Source organism: Manis pentadactyla, chromosome 5, assembly GCF_030020395.1.
Source record: "Manis pentadactyla isolate mManPen7 chromosome 5, mManPen7.hap1, whole genome shotgun sequence".
In the NCBI taxonomy this organism is placed as follows: domain Eukaryota; kingdom Metazoa; phylum Chordata; class Mammalia; order Pholidota; family Manidae; genus Manis; species Manis pentadactyla.
Window position 1 is genome coordinate 124,360,539 of NC_080023.1, and position 21,851 is coordinate 124,382,389.

The window sequence follows — 21,851 nt, forward strand, 5'->3', positions numbered from 1 at the left end:
TCTGGCTTGAGGATTATTATAATTTTTGTTGCCTATATCAAAATCTTGCTGAACCTTAATTTTTATTAACTCTAAGTTGTTATCCTCTGTTGCTATTGTGGAATCTGGTTACAGTGCTCCAGCTTTGTCACACGGGGACCATTGTGGAAGACTGAAAGTGTGTAGATTGTAAGGTAAGAATCCTGGAGGAATCAAATGTGGGAAAGTTGGGGTTCCTATGGCCAGGATCCTCACTGAACTTAAACCATCTGATGCTGTAACTGGCCTGTTGCTAGGCTACTGCTTCCACACCTTCAGGCAATAGAGCTCGGTCCAGTACTCTGGGTGGAGGCAGAGACGCTAGTGCTAGACCTACCTCTGGGAGAACAAGCTGAGTAATAAACCCTTTCACTCCAAAGAATGTTGTGCTGTCAATTTCTTTGGTCACATTGAATCCATAGTGAACTTGCCCAGGGCTGAAACCCATTGGCAAGGCACTCATAATATCTGTTTCTTTTTTGAGGCTGCAATATTATTTCATATCTCTGGAAGGGAACATATTTCAGCTGATAGAATTCTGTGCTCTCAATTATTTGGATTTCCTTGGAATTTAAAAAAAATCTGTGCTATCTCTCTTAGATTTAGTGGCTTCTTGCGATTGCCTTGCCATGTTTGCTGTCCCTTTCCTATTTTCAGATGAGGCACTATGTGCACAGTTGGGGCTTGCCAACTGCAGGGGGACCTCAACATGAGCCTAGAGCAACTAGCAGGGGGCTCAGGATGGGGGGAGGGAATCTGGGGGCTCAAATGTTCTTTACATAATCTTTGACCTCATCTTATTTTGAGCACCATTCCTTACCTGAGCCTTCCCAGGGATCTGCTGCCTTACATCCTGCGGCACTCCAGGGCTCTGAATGCTAAACTGCTTGTTTCTTCTTTACTTCTTCCATAACAGGCACTTTAAATTTCAGCTTTCTCCACCTTGCTAAGTGAATTTGTGCTCATTTGTTTTTCAAAACTTGTTGACATAGTGTCTGCTGTAAGCTTTTCTTCATTCTTACTGCCCATGTAGGTTTATATCTGTTATAAACCCCTTGGTGGAACTTTGTTAAGTAGGGGAGATAAACCTGTGGGTTCAATCTGCCACGTGTAGCCAGAAATCTTGAGTTGATTCTAGATAGATCCTTTGCCAAGAAGACCAGTCCTGATGCCCTCGAGTCTTAAATCATTTCATATGGGCATGTTTTAATTCGATTTTTTACTCTATATTATTAGTTTGGAACAAGTGAGCTTTTCTGGCATTTCTTTGCAGGGAACATTAACCATGTAGTCCAATATTGCAAAGGCAATTATTTGGGCTAGGGCAGAAAACCGATTAAGCTTCTCTGCTTTGTTTTCTTCTTATGAGATGGATATTACTGTTTATGTCTACTGTGCAAGAATGTTATGAAGACAGCACAAGATATTATGGGTGAGTTATGCTTTGCTATCTTAGGAAGAATGGTCAATGAATTCAGGTGTTTCTTTTTGCCAGGAGAGAGCAAGCCTCAGCTCCTTGAAAGATGATACTAAGATTTCTTACTCCTGATGCTTTAATAATGGGTTGACATTAATTATTAAATTTTCCTTACAAAACATTTTTCTGCATCATAATTCCACAGCAACAGAGAGGGAAGTTTAATTTTTAGCATTCAACTTAAGCTAAGTCCTTAATAAAACATCTAGAGCTTATATATTATAGTGACAAGTAAAGGAGAGTTAAGCTCTAAAATATTTAGATAAACTGAAACTACTCTTTAGTGATTATAATTAATTTCCTTTAAAATCATGTAACAGATACATGAATAGATTCACATATAATGTAGTTCACCATGCAACTGGGGTCCAGAGAGGTTTTCTCCCTTAATTTGGGACCAACAACTCTGAATGTGATACTTGTGCCTCAACATCTTCATTTGTAAAATGGAAATAATACCAATTCCAAATGATGTCACAGGCTTTTTTAAAAAAACTACTTCCCCAAGAAGAGAAACTGAGGCAATATATGGGGTATGTACTGTAAAAAACAAAAAGCATTTTAAATATGGAAAAATCATATGTATAGCTGTTAGAGCTAAACACCAAACTGTAGTCACATACATATAAATACATAAATACAGACTTCACACCTACACCACTCTCTGCTGAAGAAACACAATGCTTTTTCCTAAGTTTTGTTTGCCCCATTGTCTAGCATCAATATTAAGACAGAATAAAGAAGAGTGTCTCTGAATGAAATTTTGGTTCACATGCCATGCCAGTATGGCTATAATATTTTAAATTGACACTAACAGCTGTAAAAGAACTGGGTGATTACTGTTTATAAGCCACTGTGAGCAGAAGGCTGTAATGTTCTGAGTACAGGGTCCATCCACTGTGTATAGGGGTCTGGGATTTAGTGGTGCTGCAGTTCTGGATGTCTACAGCCACTGGCTTCTCAACCGTGAACTTCATTTGAAGATGGGCATGTTCTGTGGTCTCACAGCACCCTCTAGAGTCTCAGAGAATGTGGTCATGGGGAGAGAACTGGGGTGCACTTCCCTGCTAGGTTGGCTCAGTGGTGCTGGGATGGGAGGGGGTAGCAAGAAGTATTTATAAATGAGGATGAGAGATCTTGATGGAGCCTTTCCTAGTGAGACTTAGAAGGGTGCCAAGAGAGGGACTCTAATGTCAATCACAGACTCATAGAACCGGAGAGGATCTTAAGAACCACCTGCTAGTATAATCGCCTTATTTGACAAATGAGGAAATGGAATGCAGAGAAGGAAGGTGACTTGCCCTAGGTCACACAGCTAATTAATTGGACCAAGGCCCAAATTTCCTACCTCTGGCTAGTGGTGCTTCCATTATTTCCTCTTACCTCAAGTATTTCCAGTAATAAAGTTATAATAGTTACAGTTTTTTCTTCCTGAGCCACTGAATTTCATTTCTGAAATATTTTGACTTACAGACCTGAGACTCTGAATTTTCAGTGCCAATTCTTACAAATCATCCAAAAGGCATTTTCAGCTGTTCCTGCTTTCTTGATCTCTGAGAGAATTTCCCTATGATATGCTTTAGAGTTAAAATGCAAAGAGGAGTGTTCTCTTACTGATCCTCCATGCTGCTACAACACTGAAAAAGAGCAGGCCTACCAGTCGTGCTTCCTACCATCAGCTGCCACCTCCCCATTGAGACCCACACTCGGTGTGACAAGGCTGGTAAAACGCAGGTCTGCTCAGAGGCCTTCCCCCAGGTCACTCGTGGGACAGCTTCTGAGCCAGTGCATTTAGCAAAAGCAGATGGCACTGGGAGCAGGTGACCAACCTGGAGCTGGCACCATTAGCACTAACTTACACTGTCTGAGGCGACATCCCAGCGGGGGACAGACTTCGTCTGCTGGCTGAGTTACTTTGTTTCAGGAAGATGAGCTTCTTCTGAGTGGATGATGGGTGTCATGCCCAGGCTGTGTGCTCCGAGCAGTAATGTATCTGTGGTCTGAATCGGCTGGTGCTCTCACAGGCTGTCAGTGAATCTGCAGACCCTTGAGACTCCCTGACCAAGGTGCAGGATGCAGCAGACAGGAACATCCTGGGAGTCTGGCCCTGAGTGGGCTTTGTTGGGCTGACAAGTGTTTTAAAGGTTATCCTGGAAAACTTGGTGGCCTGTGAACTGGATAGTTGCCATCTGGGTCACTGGATGATCAAGGCATGTGCTGATCACAAGGATCTTTGCACTCAGAACAGCTGTCCCTCTGTTGAAGCTGTCATTAAGCCAGTGAGCTGGAAGGCTCGGAAACCAGGGGGTGATTTTATTCCAGGGACCTGGCACATTACGTGACATGGAGATGACTGTGGGGAGCAAAAATCACATTCTGCAAATGCTTTATTTTCTCTAGAAGTAATCCACAGTGGCTTAATTATTTCATGAAGGGGAGATGACAGTGGGGTCTAAATCTTAAACGGTTGGCTGATTCTGTTGTCTGCCATATTGGAATATGCTCATAGATCAAACCAATTATCTTTCCGGGGCTAATGTGAATCTTATGGACACCAAAGGAGATTGTTCTGAGTGCTGGTCCCAGCCAGTGTGTTTATCCATAGTCAAGGTAGGTACTCTGCCATTTCAGCCTGTGGTGCATGTTGAAAAAGCAAATGTGGCTACTCACTCTGGTCCTCCCATATCCACACTGGACTGCTTCATTGAGATGTGTTTATTTTTGGTTGCACCAGTGTATTTTGTAGTCACATAAAACCTGGAAATTAGTGCTTTGCAAATGCAGCAAAGTGTAGCTGCCCATTTGAAACAGAAATGTGATACTCATGCCAGCTCATCCCTTGTCTCAGCTGTCTTGATTCAGAGGTTCAAAATGGGTTCCCCTAGCAAAGTCCTGAATATACACCCTTTCTCTTGTTTTCATGTTCCAGTTGTGGTCAGAGCCAGCCTAAGGGCATTGAACACTTGTGAATATAGATGTTCTGAATGCTTCCATTGCTCCCTATGTGATAATCATAGAACTTAAATATGAGTGAATGTTGCTTCTGACCTGATTTTAAGAGAATGTTTTCAGGAATGAAGTATCTCCAGAGAGGTTTATATTGAGTTCCTCAAATCAGAGAAAGCAAATCATTCCAGAGGCTATACACAAGTCACTGAATGAACTCTCTGGAAGTTTTTTCCATAATTATAATGGAGTATGTGTTCCTGGAGAGCTCCTGGCAATTGTGGGATATAGTGGGAGCTGTTAACGGACTTTTTCTGAAACTGACTTCTTTCTGAGCTGCAGTTTTAACTGTGTCTTAATTATTTTTGTCTCATGATACATTTTTGCAGAGTATGAGCATGCTTTTTTGTTTTTTTCCCCAAAAGACTGACCTATTTCTAGGTTCTTTGAAAAGGGACAACAGTTTAGTAGCCATAACAGTTAAGAATGTAGTCCTCCAGTGAAGATCATCAAGACACTCAGGAAATAATTCTTCTGCATTCCCGTGGGACTCTTCCTGTCTGTTTCAACTGAAGAGATGTGGGCAGCAAAGAAGCAAGAGATGCTCTCCCCCACCTCTCTCTGCCCCTCCCTGCTGGTCCTACAATGGATACGAAGAGGAACCTGTTCTCTGCTTCTTGATGACATCACCCCATTTGGGGACAGTATGAAGGGAGGGAGAAGAGGGTAAGGACATCAGTAAAGAGATTGCTTGTGGGCAGAGTACTGTCATTCTGACTCTCACTCCACAAGCCAAACGGGTGGGGATGGACTGCCTCCCAGCCCACGCCCAATGAGGGGATTCTGAAATGTGTTCCTGTAGGTGGGACTCAGAGTTGACATAATAAAGCTGAAAAGTCAAAGCAGACCATTGACTCAGGTCCCTTTCCTGCCTGGAGTCTAGAGAATTGAGGCCGATGTCCTGCATGGGGTCAGAGGCCAGAGACAGCTGCCGTGCAGGAAATGGCTGGCTGTCAGGGCAGGTGGTGTGTATGTCTGAGAGCTTGCCACGTGGGGCAGCAAGCATGGCTGGGCTTAGCTTGGGGCCCAAAGGGCCCTGGGGGAGCAAAGGCACTTTGGCAGACAGAGGCTGCCAATAGCCTGCCGGGTGCTCAGGGCCTGCAGGAGGCCTGATGAGTGCAATAGAGACACACCTGTCCTGAGTCATGGGAATTACAAGGAAAAGGGCCCTGCAAAAATTTGCTTTGTCTGTGTTTGGGACCTAAAGGGACTCTTAGAACTAACCACCAGTTACCTAAGAGTGAACAGAAAATCCTGGGGCCTGCTACAATTTTCATCCAGGGGCAGGGGTGTAGTATACCCACACAATACATTTAAAACAGCAGTACAGCAAATCAAGATGCACTTTGAATACATTGGAAATCATGTTTGCTAAACACATCAGATACACTAACACATTAGAGTTGAGATGACGTTAGCAAAGAAGTTTCCCAGAGGAATCCCATACCACATTTCATTTCAACTGGTTAAGTTTAGCCTACATAGTAATTCATGTCTCCTGCTTCCTTCTATAAAGGTTGAAGACCAGGTTTACTATCCAAGCACATTATGCCGTGTGCTCCTTAGAATGTACTGAGGTATTTTAATTGTGCTCATCTCCAGGCGTCTTTCTGGTTGCCTTGACCCTCCACCCCCTGGGCTGACTGATGGTTTGATGTAGAAAGAGTGGCAGGTGGGTAATGCTCTAGAGGTAGTGTTAGAGGACTTGTGCAGTGATTCAATAAAGGAAAATGGATGGTGCTTTCAACAACTTCCTTGAAAAATAAGCGTGTGTTTTCAGACCCTCCTGAGAAGATGTGGAGTGGTGCTGAGCATTTTTGGCAAGAGGCAATAGTCTTTCCTTTTGTGTCTTTCTCTCACTCCTGTCTTGAGTTTTCACACACGCAAGGCTATTTGTTTACCTGGGTTTCCCTTTGATCCTAAGGAACTCTTTTCCCTGCTGAAGCAAATTCAACAATTTGCAGCCTGGGCTTGGGGAATCAGAGGCAAAGTATGTTTTTGGTGCAATCAGATATGCAGATAAAAATTGGTGAGTGACATTTGGGCTGTAACACAGATGATCCCTTGCATCAAAGTGCAGGAGAAGCTATGTGATTTGGAACTGCTACATGAGGTAAAAAAGGGAGAAGGTGAGAATTGTTAAAGATATGCATATGGGAACATCTTTCTCCCAAATGTCAAACTTGCAACAACGTTGGAGTTCCTTTGCTGTGTAAATAATTTTTTTTTTCTTTTCCTGGGAGCTGAAGATGATCCTTTAATGCCAGAATTTTCCATCGTCACTTTAAAGGCAATCTGCTCTACACTTTCCCCAATGAGTGCTGAAATGACTATTACATGCATTTGATCGACTACACATGAACTTTACTTGTTAGGAAAGGAAGAACAGAGGTAGGAATGAGAATGCAAGTAGGAGCTACATACATTTTTGATCTTTCAGAGCCTTAGAAAAATGGAAGAAAAGAATAAATAAACAAAATGAGAAGGGAGGGAGCAACCGTGCTCATTTTCAGCCCTTGTTCATCTTCTAAGCAGAGTGCACCTGAGCCTGGGGCTTGGGGCCAGGCACTCCTGTGAATTCCAGCTCTACCTGCCCCTAGTTTATGGACTTGGGTCAATTTCTTTAATCTTTTTGTGCCTCTATTTCTGCATCAGTAAAATGAGGACAGAAATATTTACCTTCTAGGATTGTTATGAGCTAATATAAAGGGGTTAAAAGGGTGCCTGCCTGGTGCATAGCTGGTATATGTATATATTGGTTAGCTGTTGTTATATTCCCATGTTCTAGTAATTTCCTGATGTGAAGAAAAGTCATGTCCAGCCTCCACTGGGTTATTTGTGATTTGTAGCAATATTATATAACCCAACTATACTTATTTCTGTATTCACATTATTTTTAGATAGCACCAGAGAGTTGGTTACAATAATGCTGATAAAAACTTGAATCTTTTCCCTCATTTACTCATGTATCCATATTGGTTCATTTATTGATTATTTGAGTCAGGGTAGTGGACAATTTATAAATCTGTATAGAGCAGAGAATTTTCCCTTCAGGAATCTATAGTCATTTGGTTAATGTGATAAACCATGTATATCTAATTGGAATGATTATGTTGGACTATACCATTAAATTCTAATAAATAAAACAAATTCAGAAATAAATGGTCTAGCAAAAATGTCTTGTGAGAAAATTTCAACAGTGAGGATTGTCCTAAGAGATTGATATCTCTGGCCATAGTCAATATACCATCAGTCTTCAGGCCGCAGATGTGCACTCGGTCCTCTTGTCTCTTCATCTTCACCATTTCCTGTGAAATGACTTGACACTTTTCCTTCCGTTGTGAACAGAAGCTCCCTACTGCATACTTAGATCAAACACATCCACTGAATGCCTGCTATGACCTAAAAACTCTATTTTAGCTAAAAATGTTTTAGGGATTGTGAATGATATGGATACAGACCATAATTTTCTATTCATTTTTGGATGTATTTTAACCTACAACCAAGCCTTTTCATTTGTCATCTGGGCTTTACTGAGATGTATGACATATGTAGCCACTTTCCAAAATAAGGAATCTAACAATGACACATTTTCTATTGAAAATCAGATCATCATTTTATTATAAGAAAAATGATCCATTTTTGATTTGGTTGTTCTTATGGGCTCAGAAAATTCTCATGCCTTCAATGCTTTTGAACTGGTAGCAGCATTTTATCAGACCTTCCAGTATACTTCACTTAGACCACTAGTGGTGACACAGCTGATAGTAATCAATCATGTCTAGTAGCACCATTAATTATGGGCAATCTTATGTCCCAAAAAGGGAACTTACTCTTTGATCTGAGTCAGCATTTACTCATGGTAAAAAGTAGAAGTTATCATGGTGAAGATGAAATGACCTTTAAGGTTCTTCTATCCCTAAATTACTAGGATTCTAGATCTGTGCTCTCCACTGTGGTAGCTACTAGCCACATGCAGCTCCTGAGCACTAGAAATGCCTCTAGTCCAAATTGAATGTTCTATAAGTGTAAAATATATACCAGATTTGGAAGAGGTAGTACAAAAAAATAATGCAAAATATTTTGGGTATATTGGGTTAAGTAAGATACTAAAATGAGTTTAATCCATTTATTTATTTTTTAGTGTTAAAATTACATGCGTGGCTTGCATTATATTAATATTGGACAGCACCACCTTTGACCTTCAAAACAAAGGGATCAAACTCTCTCTTTAAGGACTTTTAATGTCTAATGGTCAATGTTTCTAAATTCAGGTCCTTTTGCCTCTAAAAATCAAGTTTTGAAAGTCAAAACTTTTATCCATCCAAAGTAATAAATCTTGCATGGGCAGATATTTACCACGAAGTTCCTCTTGAAGTTACTTTCTGTTGACATTCTGTGGAAGTTCTACGGTTATGATATTCAGCATTCAACACTTATGGTGTCTCAACTGTATCATAAAAAATTATCAGTAAGTTCACCAAAATGTTAAAAATGATTATTTCTGGGTAGTGAGGTACTGAGTGAATTTTGCATTCTTTTTAATTGTTTTCTTCATCTTTCAGTCTTTCAACAATGAGGGTTGTTAGTTTCTCCATCAGAAAAATGCCTATCTAAATTTCAGCATGAATGATTTTATAGATTCTATAAATATCACAAATATGTAAACAAAGAAGCTAACTTTTTAAATATCCCAAAATGTTTTAATCTGCTTTCCCATATTTCCAAATTTTATATAGTGAACAGGTTATTTCTATGGAGACAAAAAATACACCCTATTTAAAAAATTGCAATAGTCATCAATTCTTTTAATGTTAGAAACCTAAGTTAATTTGCATGTTGATTTTCTTAGAACTCTTGCAGTGTTTGTCTTTATTATACTGAAGAGTAGATATTTCAGATTTTAGCTTCAGTCTTCATGCTAATATAACTATTTTAATATTTTTATAATTACCATCAAACAGAATAGTATTTAGTTAAAGTCTTTGCAGGAGATGGGGAAGACATCCAAAATATATTTTAATATGCCACTGTGTACAGGGGTTTACACTATAGTGCAAAAATGTCCAACTAAACAATGCCATTTACATCTGTGTCCTGCAGCAACAAGGAGAACACTCTCCTGCAAGCAGCCTAGGCCAGCCCCCACATCCCTATGCGCACTCAGGAGGATCCACATACACACACACAGTGAGGGGGTCATGCCCTATCTCCGTTCCGCTGAGCACAGCCTGTAGTTGCTTTTTCTACCTGCCCTCCACTCTCAGAGGCCAGACCCACCATTCCACCTGCAGCAGGCACCATGGATAGGCGGTGTGTGGGTCCTGGGTCGGTGTGCTGCCCTGCTAGCTCTGAAAAGAGCTGGGCCCCTAAAGGTCTGTCAGGAATGACTGTTTAGTCTGGCAACATTATACTCAAATTGTTCTTTCTTCTTGGGGAAAGGTGTTTTTTCTAATTCCCATGAGGCAACAGCCTTTTTGACTGTGGCACTTCCAAGTACAGAACTTACTGTTGGTAGTAAAGATGGCTTCTCCCTCCTGAGGTGGGGGATCTGTGTCCCGAACCACCTGCAGGGCTCCCACAGTCCGGATAGCAGGGCCCAGAGTGACTGAGCTTTCATTCACAGTAGTGTCGCTGGCACCAGTGATCTGACTGGCTGGTGGACCTCCCAGAGAGCCCTCATAGTCGGTGGGCAAGTCGTCCATGCAGTCGGCATTGGGCTGACAGGAGTAGAAAAGGATTTATTTTTAGTGTTTGTCATCAAGTTAGAGATGAAATGTCCACAGACTAAATATTTTGTCTCAATGGAAAACCAAGTTCTTTATTGTTTTTTTCCTGAACCACTTTACTTAAAAAATTCTATTATAGTTTTCTGTAATTAACAGAAAAACATCTTGCAAAATTTCCTTCCCAAAGCTTCTGTTTCCATCTAGATAGAAGGTTATAATTCCAGGAGTAGCAATATCCATATGTTAATATAATTACTTAGGGCAGATAGCATCTTTAGCTATCACAATAGCCTTTCTTATATATGGCATTTGTTGCTCATATAGGAAGTAGCTGTCAGCCTGATAATTATCCCCAAAGACCCATGCATTATTTTCAAATGTACTGATGACAGGAGTAGGGGATAGAATCTGACTCACTGTGAATTGTTCATTACAAATACACAAAAAAACACAGGGTATGGCTATTTTTTTTTGTAGTTATTAAACATAAGTAAAAAAAAAAATCAGCTGTAGAAAAACAGCCCCATTGACTTAGCATGCAGTTGATCATACATTTGTGAAATCCTCTACATTAAAATCTTAGAATCATAAAATTAGGGCGAGGCCATCTAGTTGAATTAGCCACTCATTAAAGGACTCTCTCCCACCACCCCAACATCCCTGACAGTTCCACCTGAACAACCTAGAAGTGGGGAGCTTCCCGTTTTGCAAGGCATCCTGTGCTGGCCAGCTGTGTTAGACTATTCTATTATTGGGTAGATGTTAATCTTTGCAAGTTTTACTCTCTGGTTTTACTTTTGCTGTTTAAAGTGATGTTGAATAAATTTATATCTCTTCCATGAACAGATTTTTTAAGCAACTTTCAGTTGTTATGCCTCTACTCAAACTCATAAAAATACTAAGAATAGCTATGAATGTTTTTGCTCTGGTCTGAACATCAACATTGCCTTGAGTGATGATAACTGCATAGTTTTACACTTTCAATAGATGCAGATCAGGATGGGAAGGATTAGGCAAGGAGTAATTCTGGACTGCCATTGATTAACACCACAAAAGACTACATGGGGTTCAAAGTTCATTAAAAGGGAGCATCGATAACTCACGGACTCAGTGGGAGCCCAAAGTAAGAAATGCAAAGCACTGTACTCTTGTCTGAGTTTTCCACTCTTAAACCAGTATCTGGATCTCTACACCTGTGTTTCCAACAGTTTGGTTGGAAATTTCCATCACCTCACCAAACTCTCTAATTTAGTTCATTCCTTTTTTCTCTGTATTCTCTCTACTTTCTCCATCTTTCAGTAAGTCAATTAATTAAATTCAAGTTGTTGAAAGTCAATTCACTGAATGACCAATCCATCAAATTTACCAAATGTACTGATTGTGATATTGGAAATGGTTAGGTATGCCAGAATCCTTTCTCCCCGTTCCCCTTCTGTTTCCCTACAGTTTCTTCCCTAGTATATGCCATTCTCCACTTTCTCACTGAAGCACTTTCCTTAAAAAAACACAAGTATGATTTTAATTTTTTCCTAAAGAAAGAATTACAAGCTCCTTAGTATGGAAAAACAGGCCCTCCACAGCCTCACCCCAGCCAGCTGTTCCGGCCTCACCTCAGCCTTTGGAATCACTGAATACAGCACTTGGTCCCTACTTCAGTATGTTAGTGTATGCTGTTCCTCTGCTCAGATGACATCTGCCCCAGTGACTCCCCTGCCTCCCCTTATTTTATCCCCTGTTCCCCAACTAACCAGGGTGAACTCCTACTCATCCTGCACTTCCTGGGCCAAATATCACCTTTTCAAAGCAGTATACTCCCTCCCAGGTGGTCACCTTTTGATTCTGTAACACTTGATACAGGGTTTCTCTCACTCTGCCTGTTATTTGTAACTGTGCTTGACTCACTCTACTAGTCCACAGGCTTTTTTTCCCTCCAGTTTTACTGAGATATAATTGATATGCCACACTGTATTAGTTTAAGGGTACAACATAATGATCTGATGCATGTACACACTGTAAGATGATCACCTAAGTTTAGTTAACATGCATCACCTCATATATAGTTATGAAATTTTTTTCTTGTGAAAAGAACTTTTAAGATCTACACTCTTAGCAACTTTCAACTATGCAATACGGTATTGTCAACTACAGTCACCATGCTGTACATTTCATCACCAGAATTTATTTAACATATAACTGGAAATTTGTACCTCTTGATACCTTTACCCATTTTACCCAGTCCCTATCCTCACCTCTGGGAACCCTCAATCTGTTTTCTGTTTTTTAAATTAAGATTGATTCAATTTTTCAGATTCCAATATAAGTGAGACACACAAGCTTTTTCAAGTGAAGCAACTACATTATACTGATCTTGAAATCCAAGCCCTTACATAGTACCTGATTATTATTCAGTGCTCAGTAAGTATTGATTTGGAAATTTCATCTGAGCCTCAGTTTACTGCTCTGAAAAGCTGGGTATGTTAGTGACTGGCCTACACCAGCTAAGGGGAGGTTTGAGAAAATGCTTTAAAAACTCAAATTTTGTGCAAAGATAAGGTATGCTATTTAAGAATAGCAGAATATGCTACCCTAAAATGTGTTATGTTTCCATAAGAATTATTTTGAGCTGAAGACAAGTGAGAAGAAGCAGATAAAGAAATACTTTCTACTCTCTTCCAATTTGCCTAAAACCAAGACATAAATTTGTAAAGGTGACCCCCCTTCCCTGTACCAGGAAGAGAACATTCCTATCACTGGAGATTGGGCTGATGCTGAAATGGCTCTGTGCTAACAAACCTGACTCACATGCCCATATCTGCCATTAGCTTCCCCATTTATTTTTCCACAATTTGCTGCACTGGAAACTCAAAGTCCTTTTTCTTTGTCTTGTCACTTCTGTACAAGTTCACTGTCCTTTTGTGAAGATGCTATATATATGCAAGTTCTAAGTACCCTTTGAGTTATTCATCACTAAATGCTCCCCTGTATATGCACAATGCACATATTAATAAAATTCAGTTGGTTTCCTTGTTAACCTGTCTTTTATCAGTCTAATTTCTAGGGTCCCAGACAGAGAACCAGAGAGGGAAGAAGGGAAAATAATTTTTTTTCTGTTTTACTTTCATCATGTAAAGATGAATATAGGCAAGAAGAATGAAAGGGGTAGCAGGGAAGAAGAGGTTTCACAATGAGGATACAGCGCTGGTGGCTCCTTCAGCCCGCAGTGTCTGGCAGCAGTCATGTAGGCAGTAACAACTGACATAATTGTCTAATGTTGACTTTGTTTGTTGAGACTGTCTTTTTCTTTTTTCTTCATTAAAAAAATGTTAAGTTTGATACAGGGTGTTCATTTTTACTTTGTGGACTAGTGGAAACAGAGGGTGAGAAGGGAAGCTCAGGAGACTTAATGGTAGCAGGCATGAATGATTTGGCTTAGTTACAATATTTGATAGACCAACCTTACAGAATCTCAGTTTATACCCACTTTAGATGGTTCATCAAATAGAATATTTTGCAGTGAAACCCAATTTGTAATCTGTAGAGACAGAAAGTAGGTCAGTGGTTCTTAGGGCTGAGGTGGAGGGAGACTCTTGGGGAGGGGAGTTGGGGGAGCTATAGCTTCCTGAGGTGGGGAAAATGTCCTAACGCTGACAGTGATGGTTGCACATATCTGTGAACATTCTAAAGACCATTTGAAGTACACTATGATGAATGAATTGTATGAATTATATCTCAATAAAGCTGTTAAAGAAACAAACAAAAAGAAACCAAATTTCTATACCTCTAAAAGAAATTACAGTTACAACATTTAGTAAAAGATGTCAAATGCCACATGTAAGAAAATTCACTATAGCTATTCAAATTCAGGTCAGCATGGGGGATTCCTCAAATAAACCAACTGCTGCATAGTTAAGGACTTGGGAGTATGGCAGCTACGTGGGATTTTCTATGCAGCAACAATCATCCTATTCATTCCAGGATAACAGTGATAGGAGAGGTGTTTGTTGGGATATGAAAGACCCAGGTTATACGGTACCTTACAGGATTACTCACTAACACCCAGAGACACACCTAGGCTGCCTGATAAAAAGGCAGGTGAAGCCCTGTAATGCAGATAAAGGGATGAAAATACTTCTGACAATAAAGGACCTTCTCCCTATTTTCAGTTCAGTATTTTATTTCTTGTGGCAAAATATAATGGAAAGAGATACCACTGTAATGTGAATTTCATGATCTGCAGGCTGTGCTTGCATTCTTTAGCTCATATTAGAGAAATCTACTTACAAAATGAAAATGCCCCCCTCTTGGCTTTTAACTTGTACTTAGTTGCCCTACAGCATAGGTTGGCACAAGGGTACTCGGCTACAAACGACAAAGCTAAAAGCAAGACAAAAGCCTTTCCCACCTGGATTTGGATAATTTAGTGCATCACCATTACAACTGTTACTGGTGACTGGACACTGTTGAAAGGAGCATCAGAGTGAATTTCCTAAGTACGATTCTGTGGCTGGCAGTCTTCAGACTCTGAAGGGCCACGATGCCCTGGACATTTGTTGACCAGCATACAGAGGGGATATAGAGATAAGAACCAACAGGCACCAATCATCAGAGAGACTCACAAGCTCCTTTCAATTATCCTTGATTAAGAAGAAATGCAGTATAAGGAGTTTAGGAAGACTGTGAAACAATTTTTTTTAAGCTGCACAGAGAGGGTTTCAGTTAGCTATCAGGAGTGTCTGCTAATTGAGAAGGCCACAAGCTTGCCCAGCAACAAAGGAAGTTATGCAAGTGGAAGAAATCGTCATCTCTTAGGTGTAATTTAGGGATGGGGTGCTCCCAAAGGTGAAGCACGGAGTGGAACAACATTCAAAATTCCTCCCAGAACCAGACTTCAGTATCACCCTCTGGAACAAAACCAAGGAAGCCTCAGGGAGGCACAGAGGGAGCCAGGTGCCTTGGTGCTTCGTGAGAAGTAGCACACTGAGCATGCTGCCTTCTCCAGGGATGGTGTTTTATTCTCTGGGGTGAGCTTGGATGTGAGTCATGTTCCAGTTTGGCTGGCCTTTATGAATCCTTGGAAAATCCAAAAGATGCTACCAATATTTATTTTTCTGGAAGCCGAGTGTGCTAAGAAAAATCCTGTCCAGACTTGGTAGGTTTCAAACTACAACCAAAACGTCCAAGTGCTAAAAGTGAGAATGTTATTAATTTTGGAAATAAGCCTAATGGCCACCCAATCTTTCTATTTTAAAAACAGTTAGTAGCTGTACTCTTAATTCACTCACAATTGCTTCTGGGGAAGTTACATATGCCTTCCCAAGAAAAGTTGGGAGCCAAATGCTAATTCATACAAAATTTAACTACTGAGGGTGGTTTGGTTTTATTGTCCTGAGAGGGAGCAGGCGGATTGAGTCAGGGGCTTAGAAAGCATCTTGATCAATAGGCACTAGAGCAAATGACATGATTGTCTGCCTTTAGTTGTGGAGATCCTAAAAATTTTGGAGGCCAAAGACATATACCCATGAAAGCACACACATATACACATTTCCCCTCTCCTTTGTAAGAACGAGTTACAGCCAGAAATGTGAAAAGTGCAAACACTGAGTTAGATTTTCTCAGTCAGCAGTATCTGGTACACATACTGAGTTCTTAACTAATGTTCCATGTTCACTGTAATTGACTTTCACCTTTAATGCATTATGCGCTTACAACTCTAGTCTGAAAAAGCAACGCACTGCCTTTCAAGATCTAGTTCAAAGCTATAGTCATCCAAGGTGGTTTGTGTTTGGTGGATATACCGTGAAAATCAGCACACAGCTGGCGTGGAGGTAGCTGGTCCAGGGTAGAAAATTCCACCAGTGTGTGACCTCCTAAAGCTGCAGAGTCACTCTGATATCCCAAGAGTGATTAGCCCTTTGGCATTAAAGAAAACCTTTGATATCTGATCTGATCCTTCCTTCTTCAGTGACATCTTGAGACTATTAACAATCTCTTTGTTCTCTGCCATTAGAGTGAGAAGCCCTAACAGGGAGGTAGCAGTCAAGTGCAGGGGCACAGGGTGGGGAGGCTGGTCCCTGTATCCTGCTTGTCTGGCCTCTTTTAGATGGTGTCTGTGTTCCTCTCACATCTCGCTGTGCAGTGCTCGGATTTGGTGGCCTGGCTTACTTCCTGCCCTTTCCACGGCAGCTGGTGTTGCACCAACCACTGGTTTGTGGGCTTCCCTTGAGGAAGCCCTGGGAAGTCTGTCCCGGGAGTGTCAGGCCAGCCATCTGGTGGGGTTCTGTTTGCACTGGGGGAGAGACTAAACTGTATAAACCATACAACTTTAAGGCGCCAGCTTGGTGGTAGTGCCAGAATGAATGGCTCTGGCTATTTCCTGTTCTCTCCTAGTCTCTACAGAGATCTGAGTTCACAGAGACTCTGGCCAGACTCCCAGCACTGTTGTCCCCACCCATCCCAGAGCCCCTTTCCTCTGAGAGCTGGGTGACTGTGGGGCAGCATCAGAAAGTGTGGCACACAGATGGCCTTGGTGATGGTACAGGTGTGGCAACCCAAGAGGTATGTGCAAGTGGCCCCACCAGCCTCTGCAGGCCTCCTGCCTGCACTCCCATGCTGTGACCCAGATGAGAAGCCTTCAAGCTGCATCTTGACTCATAGGCAGATATAAGGGATTTGGTGAGAGGGGCGTGATATTATAACTGAGAAAAAGTGGGAGGAAAACTGTCTTCAGATACGGGTGTTCTCTTGCAGCCTTCTCCAGCAACACCACTGCAATGGGGTCAAGAGCACAAAGTCCAGGTCTGATGTTTTCTCCCTGCATTGCAGGTACTGCAGACAGACAGACATGACAACGCTGTAGGCTGTGCTGTGCTTACCGGGATCCCTAGGGCTTTAAGAATGTTCATCTTGCACATGGGACAGGTGCGATGGTCTAGAAGCCAGGGGTCAACACAGGACTTGTGGAAAAGATGCCTGCAATGAGAACCATACATCTTAGAGTGGCGCGGTAACTGCAGAGACCACCTAGTCTACTACAGCCCAGAGACTCATCCAGGGTCACTCTACTGCTCATCGGCAGAGCCAAGACTTGAACCTCCATCTAGCTCCTGGGCCAACGCGCTCCCTGTTACAGCCTTGGTGATACAGTCAAATTTTGTCTGGATCCTAGGAGTATCCTGTATGATTCACAACTGATTCTTCCAGGTTTCAGAAAATGTAGAGAATGTAGAAACAGAGAGCGTTTCTCTTTCTCAACAGGAAGAATGTTGAATGGAAAGAATGCAAGTGGGGAAACTTACACAGACCTTTCAGAATAACTCAGTAGACGCTACTTGCAAAAATCCAAAGTTTCTTTTCCCACCGTCAGAAGACAACTGCAATATAAAGGCTCATTTCCATTAACACAAAAGGGCAGGAGAGCTCCTAACAACACAATGACATTTTAAAGAAATGCTGTCAAATGTCAAATCAGAAGCCAGAGTGAAAGGTAATATAACCTTTAGTGTTTGTATGGCTGATGCGCTCAACTCTATTGCCATGTTTCTGTGCCAGTCTTTGTGAGTCTTCACCTGAGAGGCAGGATAAGGGGGCTTCAGGAGGTGCAGGGAGCCTCCTAACTGAACTTTTTCTCAGCTTGGCTCTCAAGAGCTCACTCAGTTATCAGAGGCTGCTTGAGCCAGAAGCTTCTTTTCTCACTCACAAGATTCTAGGCCACAGGCAGAAGCAGTCAGAACTTCCCGTCTGTGGCAATCAGAGAGAGAACTGTCTGTCTTAAGTCGGAGGGCTTCCTTAGAACATTCTGTCCAGGCCTGACTCTCTCTCCTCAGTGGTGCACTATTCTTGGAATACTTCTGCTCTCAGCTTCTTTTGTTCTAACAGTTTTCCTCTGTTGGAGGGCTTAGGCTCAAATGCTTAAAAAGGATCCCCCAATTAGAGAAGGGTACAAGAACTTAAAGACTGAAATTGAGAAGAACTCATGCATCAAGGATGGGATTCACTGTGCACAGGATATGCTCAGCCTGGGGATCAGAAAGAGAGCAACCACCTGGCTGTCTCACCATGTCTCCAGATCACTGCTTAGAGTGCCTGCAGATGCACTGCTTGGGAGATGTGTATTGTATTCATTCATTCCTTTATCCAAGTAGTACTGCCAAGAGTTGTGCTTAACACTGGTAATCAGCACCACAGTGATTTGGCTCCTTCCCTTAGGCAGGAGAACAGGAGAGGCAGACTTTAATAAAATAGTATAACTAAACAACTTAATGATAATACTGCAAAGAGTCACATCAGAAGCACAGGGAGGTTGGGGAGGCACATGGCTGGAAGATTTACCCTAGTGCAGGTTCTCAGGGACAGTTTCCCCGAGGAAGAGGGAAAGTGAACACTGCGGGCTACACAGACCTCACCCGCGTGAAGCGGATGGGGGAAGAGGGCGCCCTATGCAGAATGACCAGCCTGTACAAAAGGCCTGAGCTGGGCACTGGCAGGAGGTGGGTGTCAGGGCCGCAGTGTGAGGGAGGGACTGAACGGGTACGGAGCCACCCCCTGCCCTCCTGAAGCAGTAAGGACCTCTCTGTGTTCAGGCTCTACACTCAGGGAACAAGTTCCTTGTCTGAGCTTGCTCACCAACTGGTGTTCCTTCAGGAAAAATGTCAAACATTCTGGTTCCTTTGACCATTCTTGAGAGTCAGCCTCTCTTGTGTTTCCTCCATCTGCCCTGGAGTCAGAATGACAGCAGGGCTAGTCATTAGATGCTCTAGCTCACACGAGTCACTTGGTGCCCTCAAATCGCACGTGCCTCACCTGCAAGATGGACATACATCTCCTTAGATAGAAGGCTTCCCTGAGTCTGCAATCCACGGAAGATGAGAGTGACTCTGGAACACCCTGAGGTATTCCTCTCCCTGCACTGGGCATTCTTACATCTCCTCTGCGATGGCTGGTTTGTGTGTCTACTCGGCTTGGCTACAGCAGCCAGTTACCCCATCAAACACTAAACTAGGAGTATCTTACAGATGTGGTTAATATCTACAATCCATTGACTTTAAATAAAAGCCCTTATCCTAAATAATCTGGGAGGCCTTTTCCCATCAGTTGAAATGCCTTAAGAACACAACAGAAGTTTCCCTGAGAAAGAAGAAATTCTGTCTCAAGGCAGCAGCACCGGCCTCAGCTCAAGAGTTCCCAGCCTGTAGGCCCGCCCACCACATTCCAGATTTGCCAGCCCCTACACTCACATAAACCAATTCTGTGAAAAATCAATGCCTCGAAAATGCTCTCAAATAAATAAATAAAATACACAAATATTAAAAATATAAAAAGTATGTGTGTATATACATATAGATTTATATAATATATGTTATAAAAATAGAGGGGGATGTAGTGGGATCCTGTCTCTGGATCATCCCAACTGATGTACCTTGTGATGAGAAAGAATACAAGCTCCAGGAGAGCAAAATCCCTGTTTGCCCAACTCACTGTTGTATCCCCAGCATCTAGACTAGTTCCTGGCACAGAGATGAAGCTCAAGAAGTAGTTGCTACATGAATGGATATTTACCTGAGGAGCTCGCACCCCTCACTGCCTGCACACAGTCAAGTCCCAGGGACTCACTCTTTCTAAATCTCTCCCACGTTCATGGCTTCGCTTCTTTGCTCAGTGCAGCTCCCTCATTGATAATCTCATTTACTTTCTCTCTGTATTACTGCAGTAACATCTAAGCTCTTCATGCCACCAGTGTTTTCCTGTTCTTTTCATCCCACTCATTTCTGCCAGATTTATCTTCCTAAAATAAAGTACTAGTCATGTCACCCCCTCATTCCATTCTGTTCTGTGCTAGAAGCAGGGTACAAAGATGAATAAGACAAGGTCCCTCCCTTTAATGTAGTATCAGAGTTCTCAGTGGGTCCCTGTGAACTACAGTGTAAAGGACATTGAAAGTCCCCCTTCCTGGATCCATCGTGTTCTGGCTGTTTGATCTTAGGCAGGTCTTAGCTGTCTGAGACTCAGTTCTTCATCTGTGAAATTTTCTTATAGGTATGGAGTCTGTGAATTTGTGAGTATGTATGTGTGTGTGTGTGTGTGTAAGAGGGAGAGAGTGAGGGGGGGAGAAAAAAAGGAGGGTAGGGGAGAGAGAGAGGAATATAAATAATACCCACAAAACTTAAAACATAACCCCTGACCTTCCCTAACTGTAAGCTACCATTAATCTTATTAATATCACTGTATTGCATCTTTTTTTCCCAGATATTCTATTATTACTCTGATTTCTACTCTTTAGAATATACTTTCTAATGTTGAAAGCAAGTAACTGAACATTTTTAAAAAATCAGAGGGAGAACTAAGGCAAAAAAATAAATAAAACTGCTGGAGTGACACAGGGAGACCATGCCCGTCAGTAACTAACAGGCACTTACTCCCAGCATCGTGTTTCTTGTGTCAGCCATCAAACACGAAGACCATATCTTTAGGGTTGGGACTGCACAATGATTCCCTCCCAAATGGGAAGATAAATAAGTTACCAAATAAATAAGCAAAAGGATAGGGAAAGAATTGGAGCTTAGTGAGATGCACTAACAGTTTAGTAAACATCTCTAAGGCAGAGTCAGTCTCAACTCATCCTGTTGGTACAATTTGTCGAGCACTGTCCCTTCTCATGTTTCAACACAGGCTGTGTGGGAGAGTAAATACAGGGGAACAACGGGACAACATACTCTGTCCTTTCACAATCCTGACAAGCTGGAGAAACAAAAGAGGATTGATCAAAACTCTTCTCCTTTGTCATTCATCAAAGGGAAGCAAATATTTGAGAAAGAGTTCTCCAAACACCTAACGAAAGATGATGATGCCAAGATGATGATGAATAATAAAACTAATTCTCACACTTCTGGCTGTAATCACAGATTCATTTCCCCATCTATTAATTCTGGTTTTCTATTGTCTTTTCACTTGTATGTGTGATGCCCTCCTAGTTAAATGACTCCCCCTGAAGGCAGGAGGCTGCTCTGGTCTTTCCATCTCATTCACTTTTGTAGGCTTTGTCAGACCCTGCCACCTTGACACTGAAGTTAGGATCCTGTGGCTTTTTTGTTGGCACCAGTGCAAGCTGTTTTAATCCCTTCAGTGAAATCAAAGAACCCGAGTTACCTAGGGGCCTAAGAATTTAGGTTTTGAAGACCACTCTTTAGCTTTGTGACCCTGACCAAGTAATTTAACTTGCCTATGGCTCAGTCTTTCCTGTCTGTGTTTTATGACAATATCTCTTATGGCAACAACTCTCTGAGGTAATATTATTTGCAATAACCCTGCAGAGGGTTGTTACTACAACTAAAGCAAGAAGGACATAAAGAAGAACAAATGAAGTCTGATATTAGTAGAAGGAAGAAAATAAAAAAGGTCAGAGAGGAAATAAATGAAATAGAGAATAAAAAGACAATAGAGTAGACCAATGAAACTAAGAGTTGGTTCTTTGAAATGAAACTAAGAGTTGGTTCTTTGAAAAGATAAACTAAATTGACAAGAATTTAGCTAGACTCACTAAAAAAAATAAGGTCTTGAATAAAATCAGGAATGAAAGAGGAAATGTTACAACTGATACCATAAAAAAAACAAAGGCTCATGAGAAT

The 21,851-nt window shown here is 41.7% G+C and overlaps 1 protein-coding gene across 1 annotated transcript in view; it reads right to left on the bottom strand.

Moving 5' to 3' along the window:
* The window catches only part of RNF150 (ring finger protein 150), a 289,515-nt gene that overhangs the window by 36,370 nt on the left and 231,294 nt on the right, over nucleotides 1-21,851 (bottom strand). The window contains exons 5-6 of the mRNA XM_036931488.2: nucleotides 17,103-17,199; nucleotides 10,011-10,221 (exon numbers count right to left, since the gene is read on the bottom strand). Coding sequence (XP_036787383.2) covers nucleotides 10,011-10,221; nucleotides 17,103-17,199 — 308 coding nt within the window. The remainder of the gene's footprint in view (nucleotides 1-10,010; nucleotides 10,222-17,102; nucleotides 17,200-21,851) is intronic.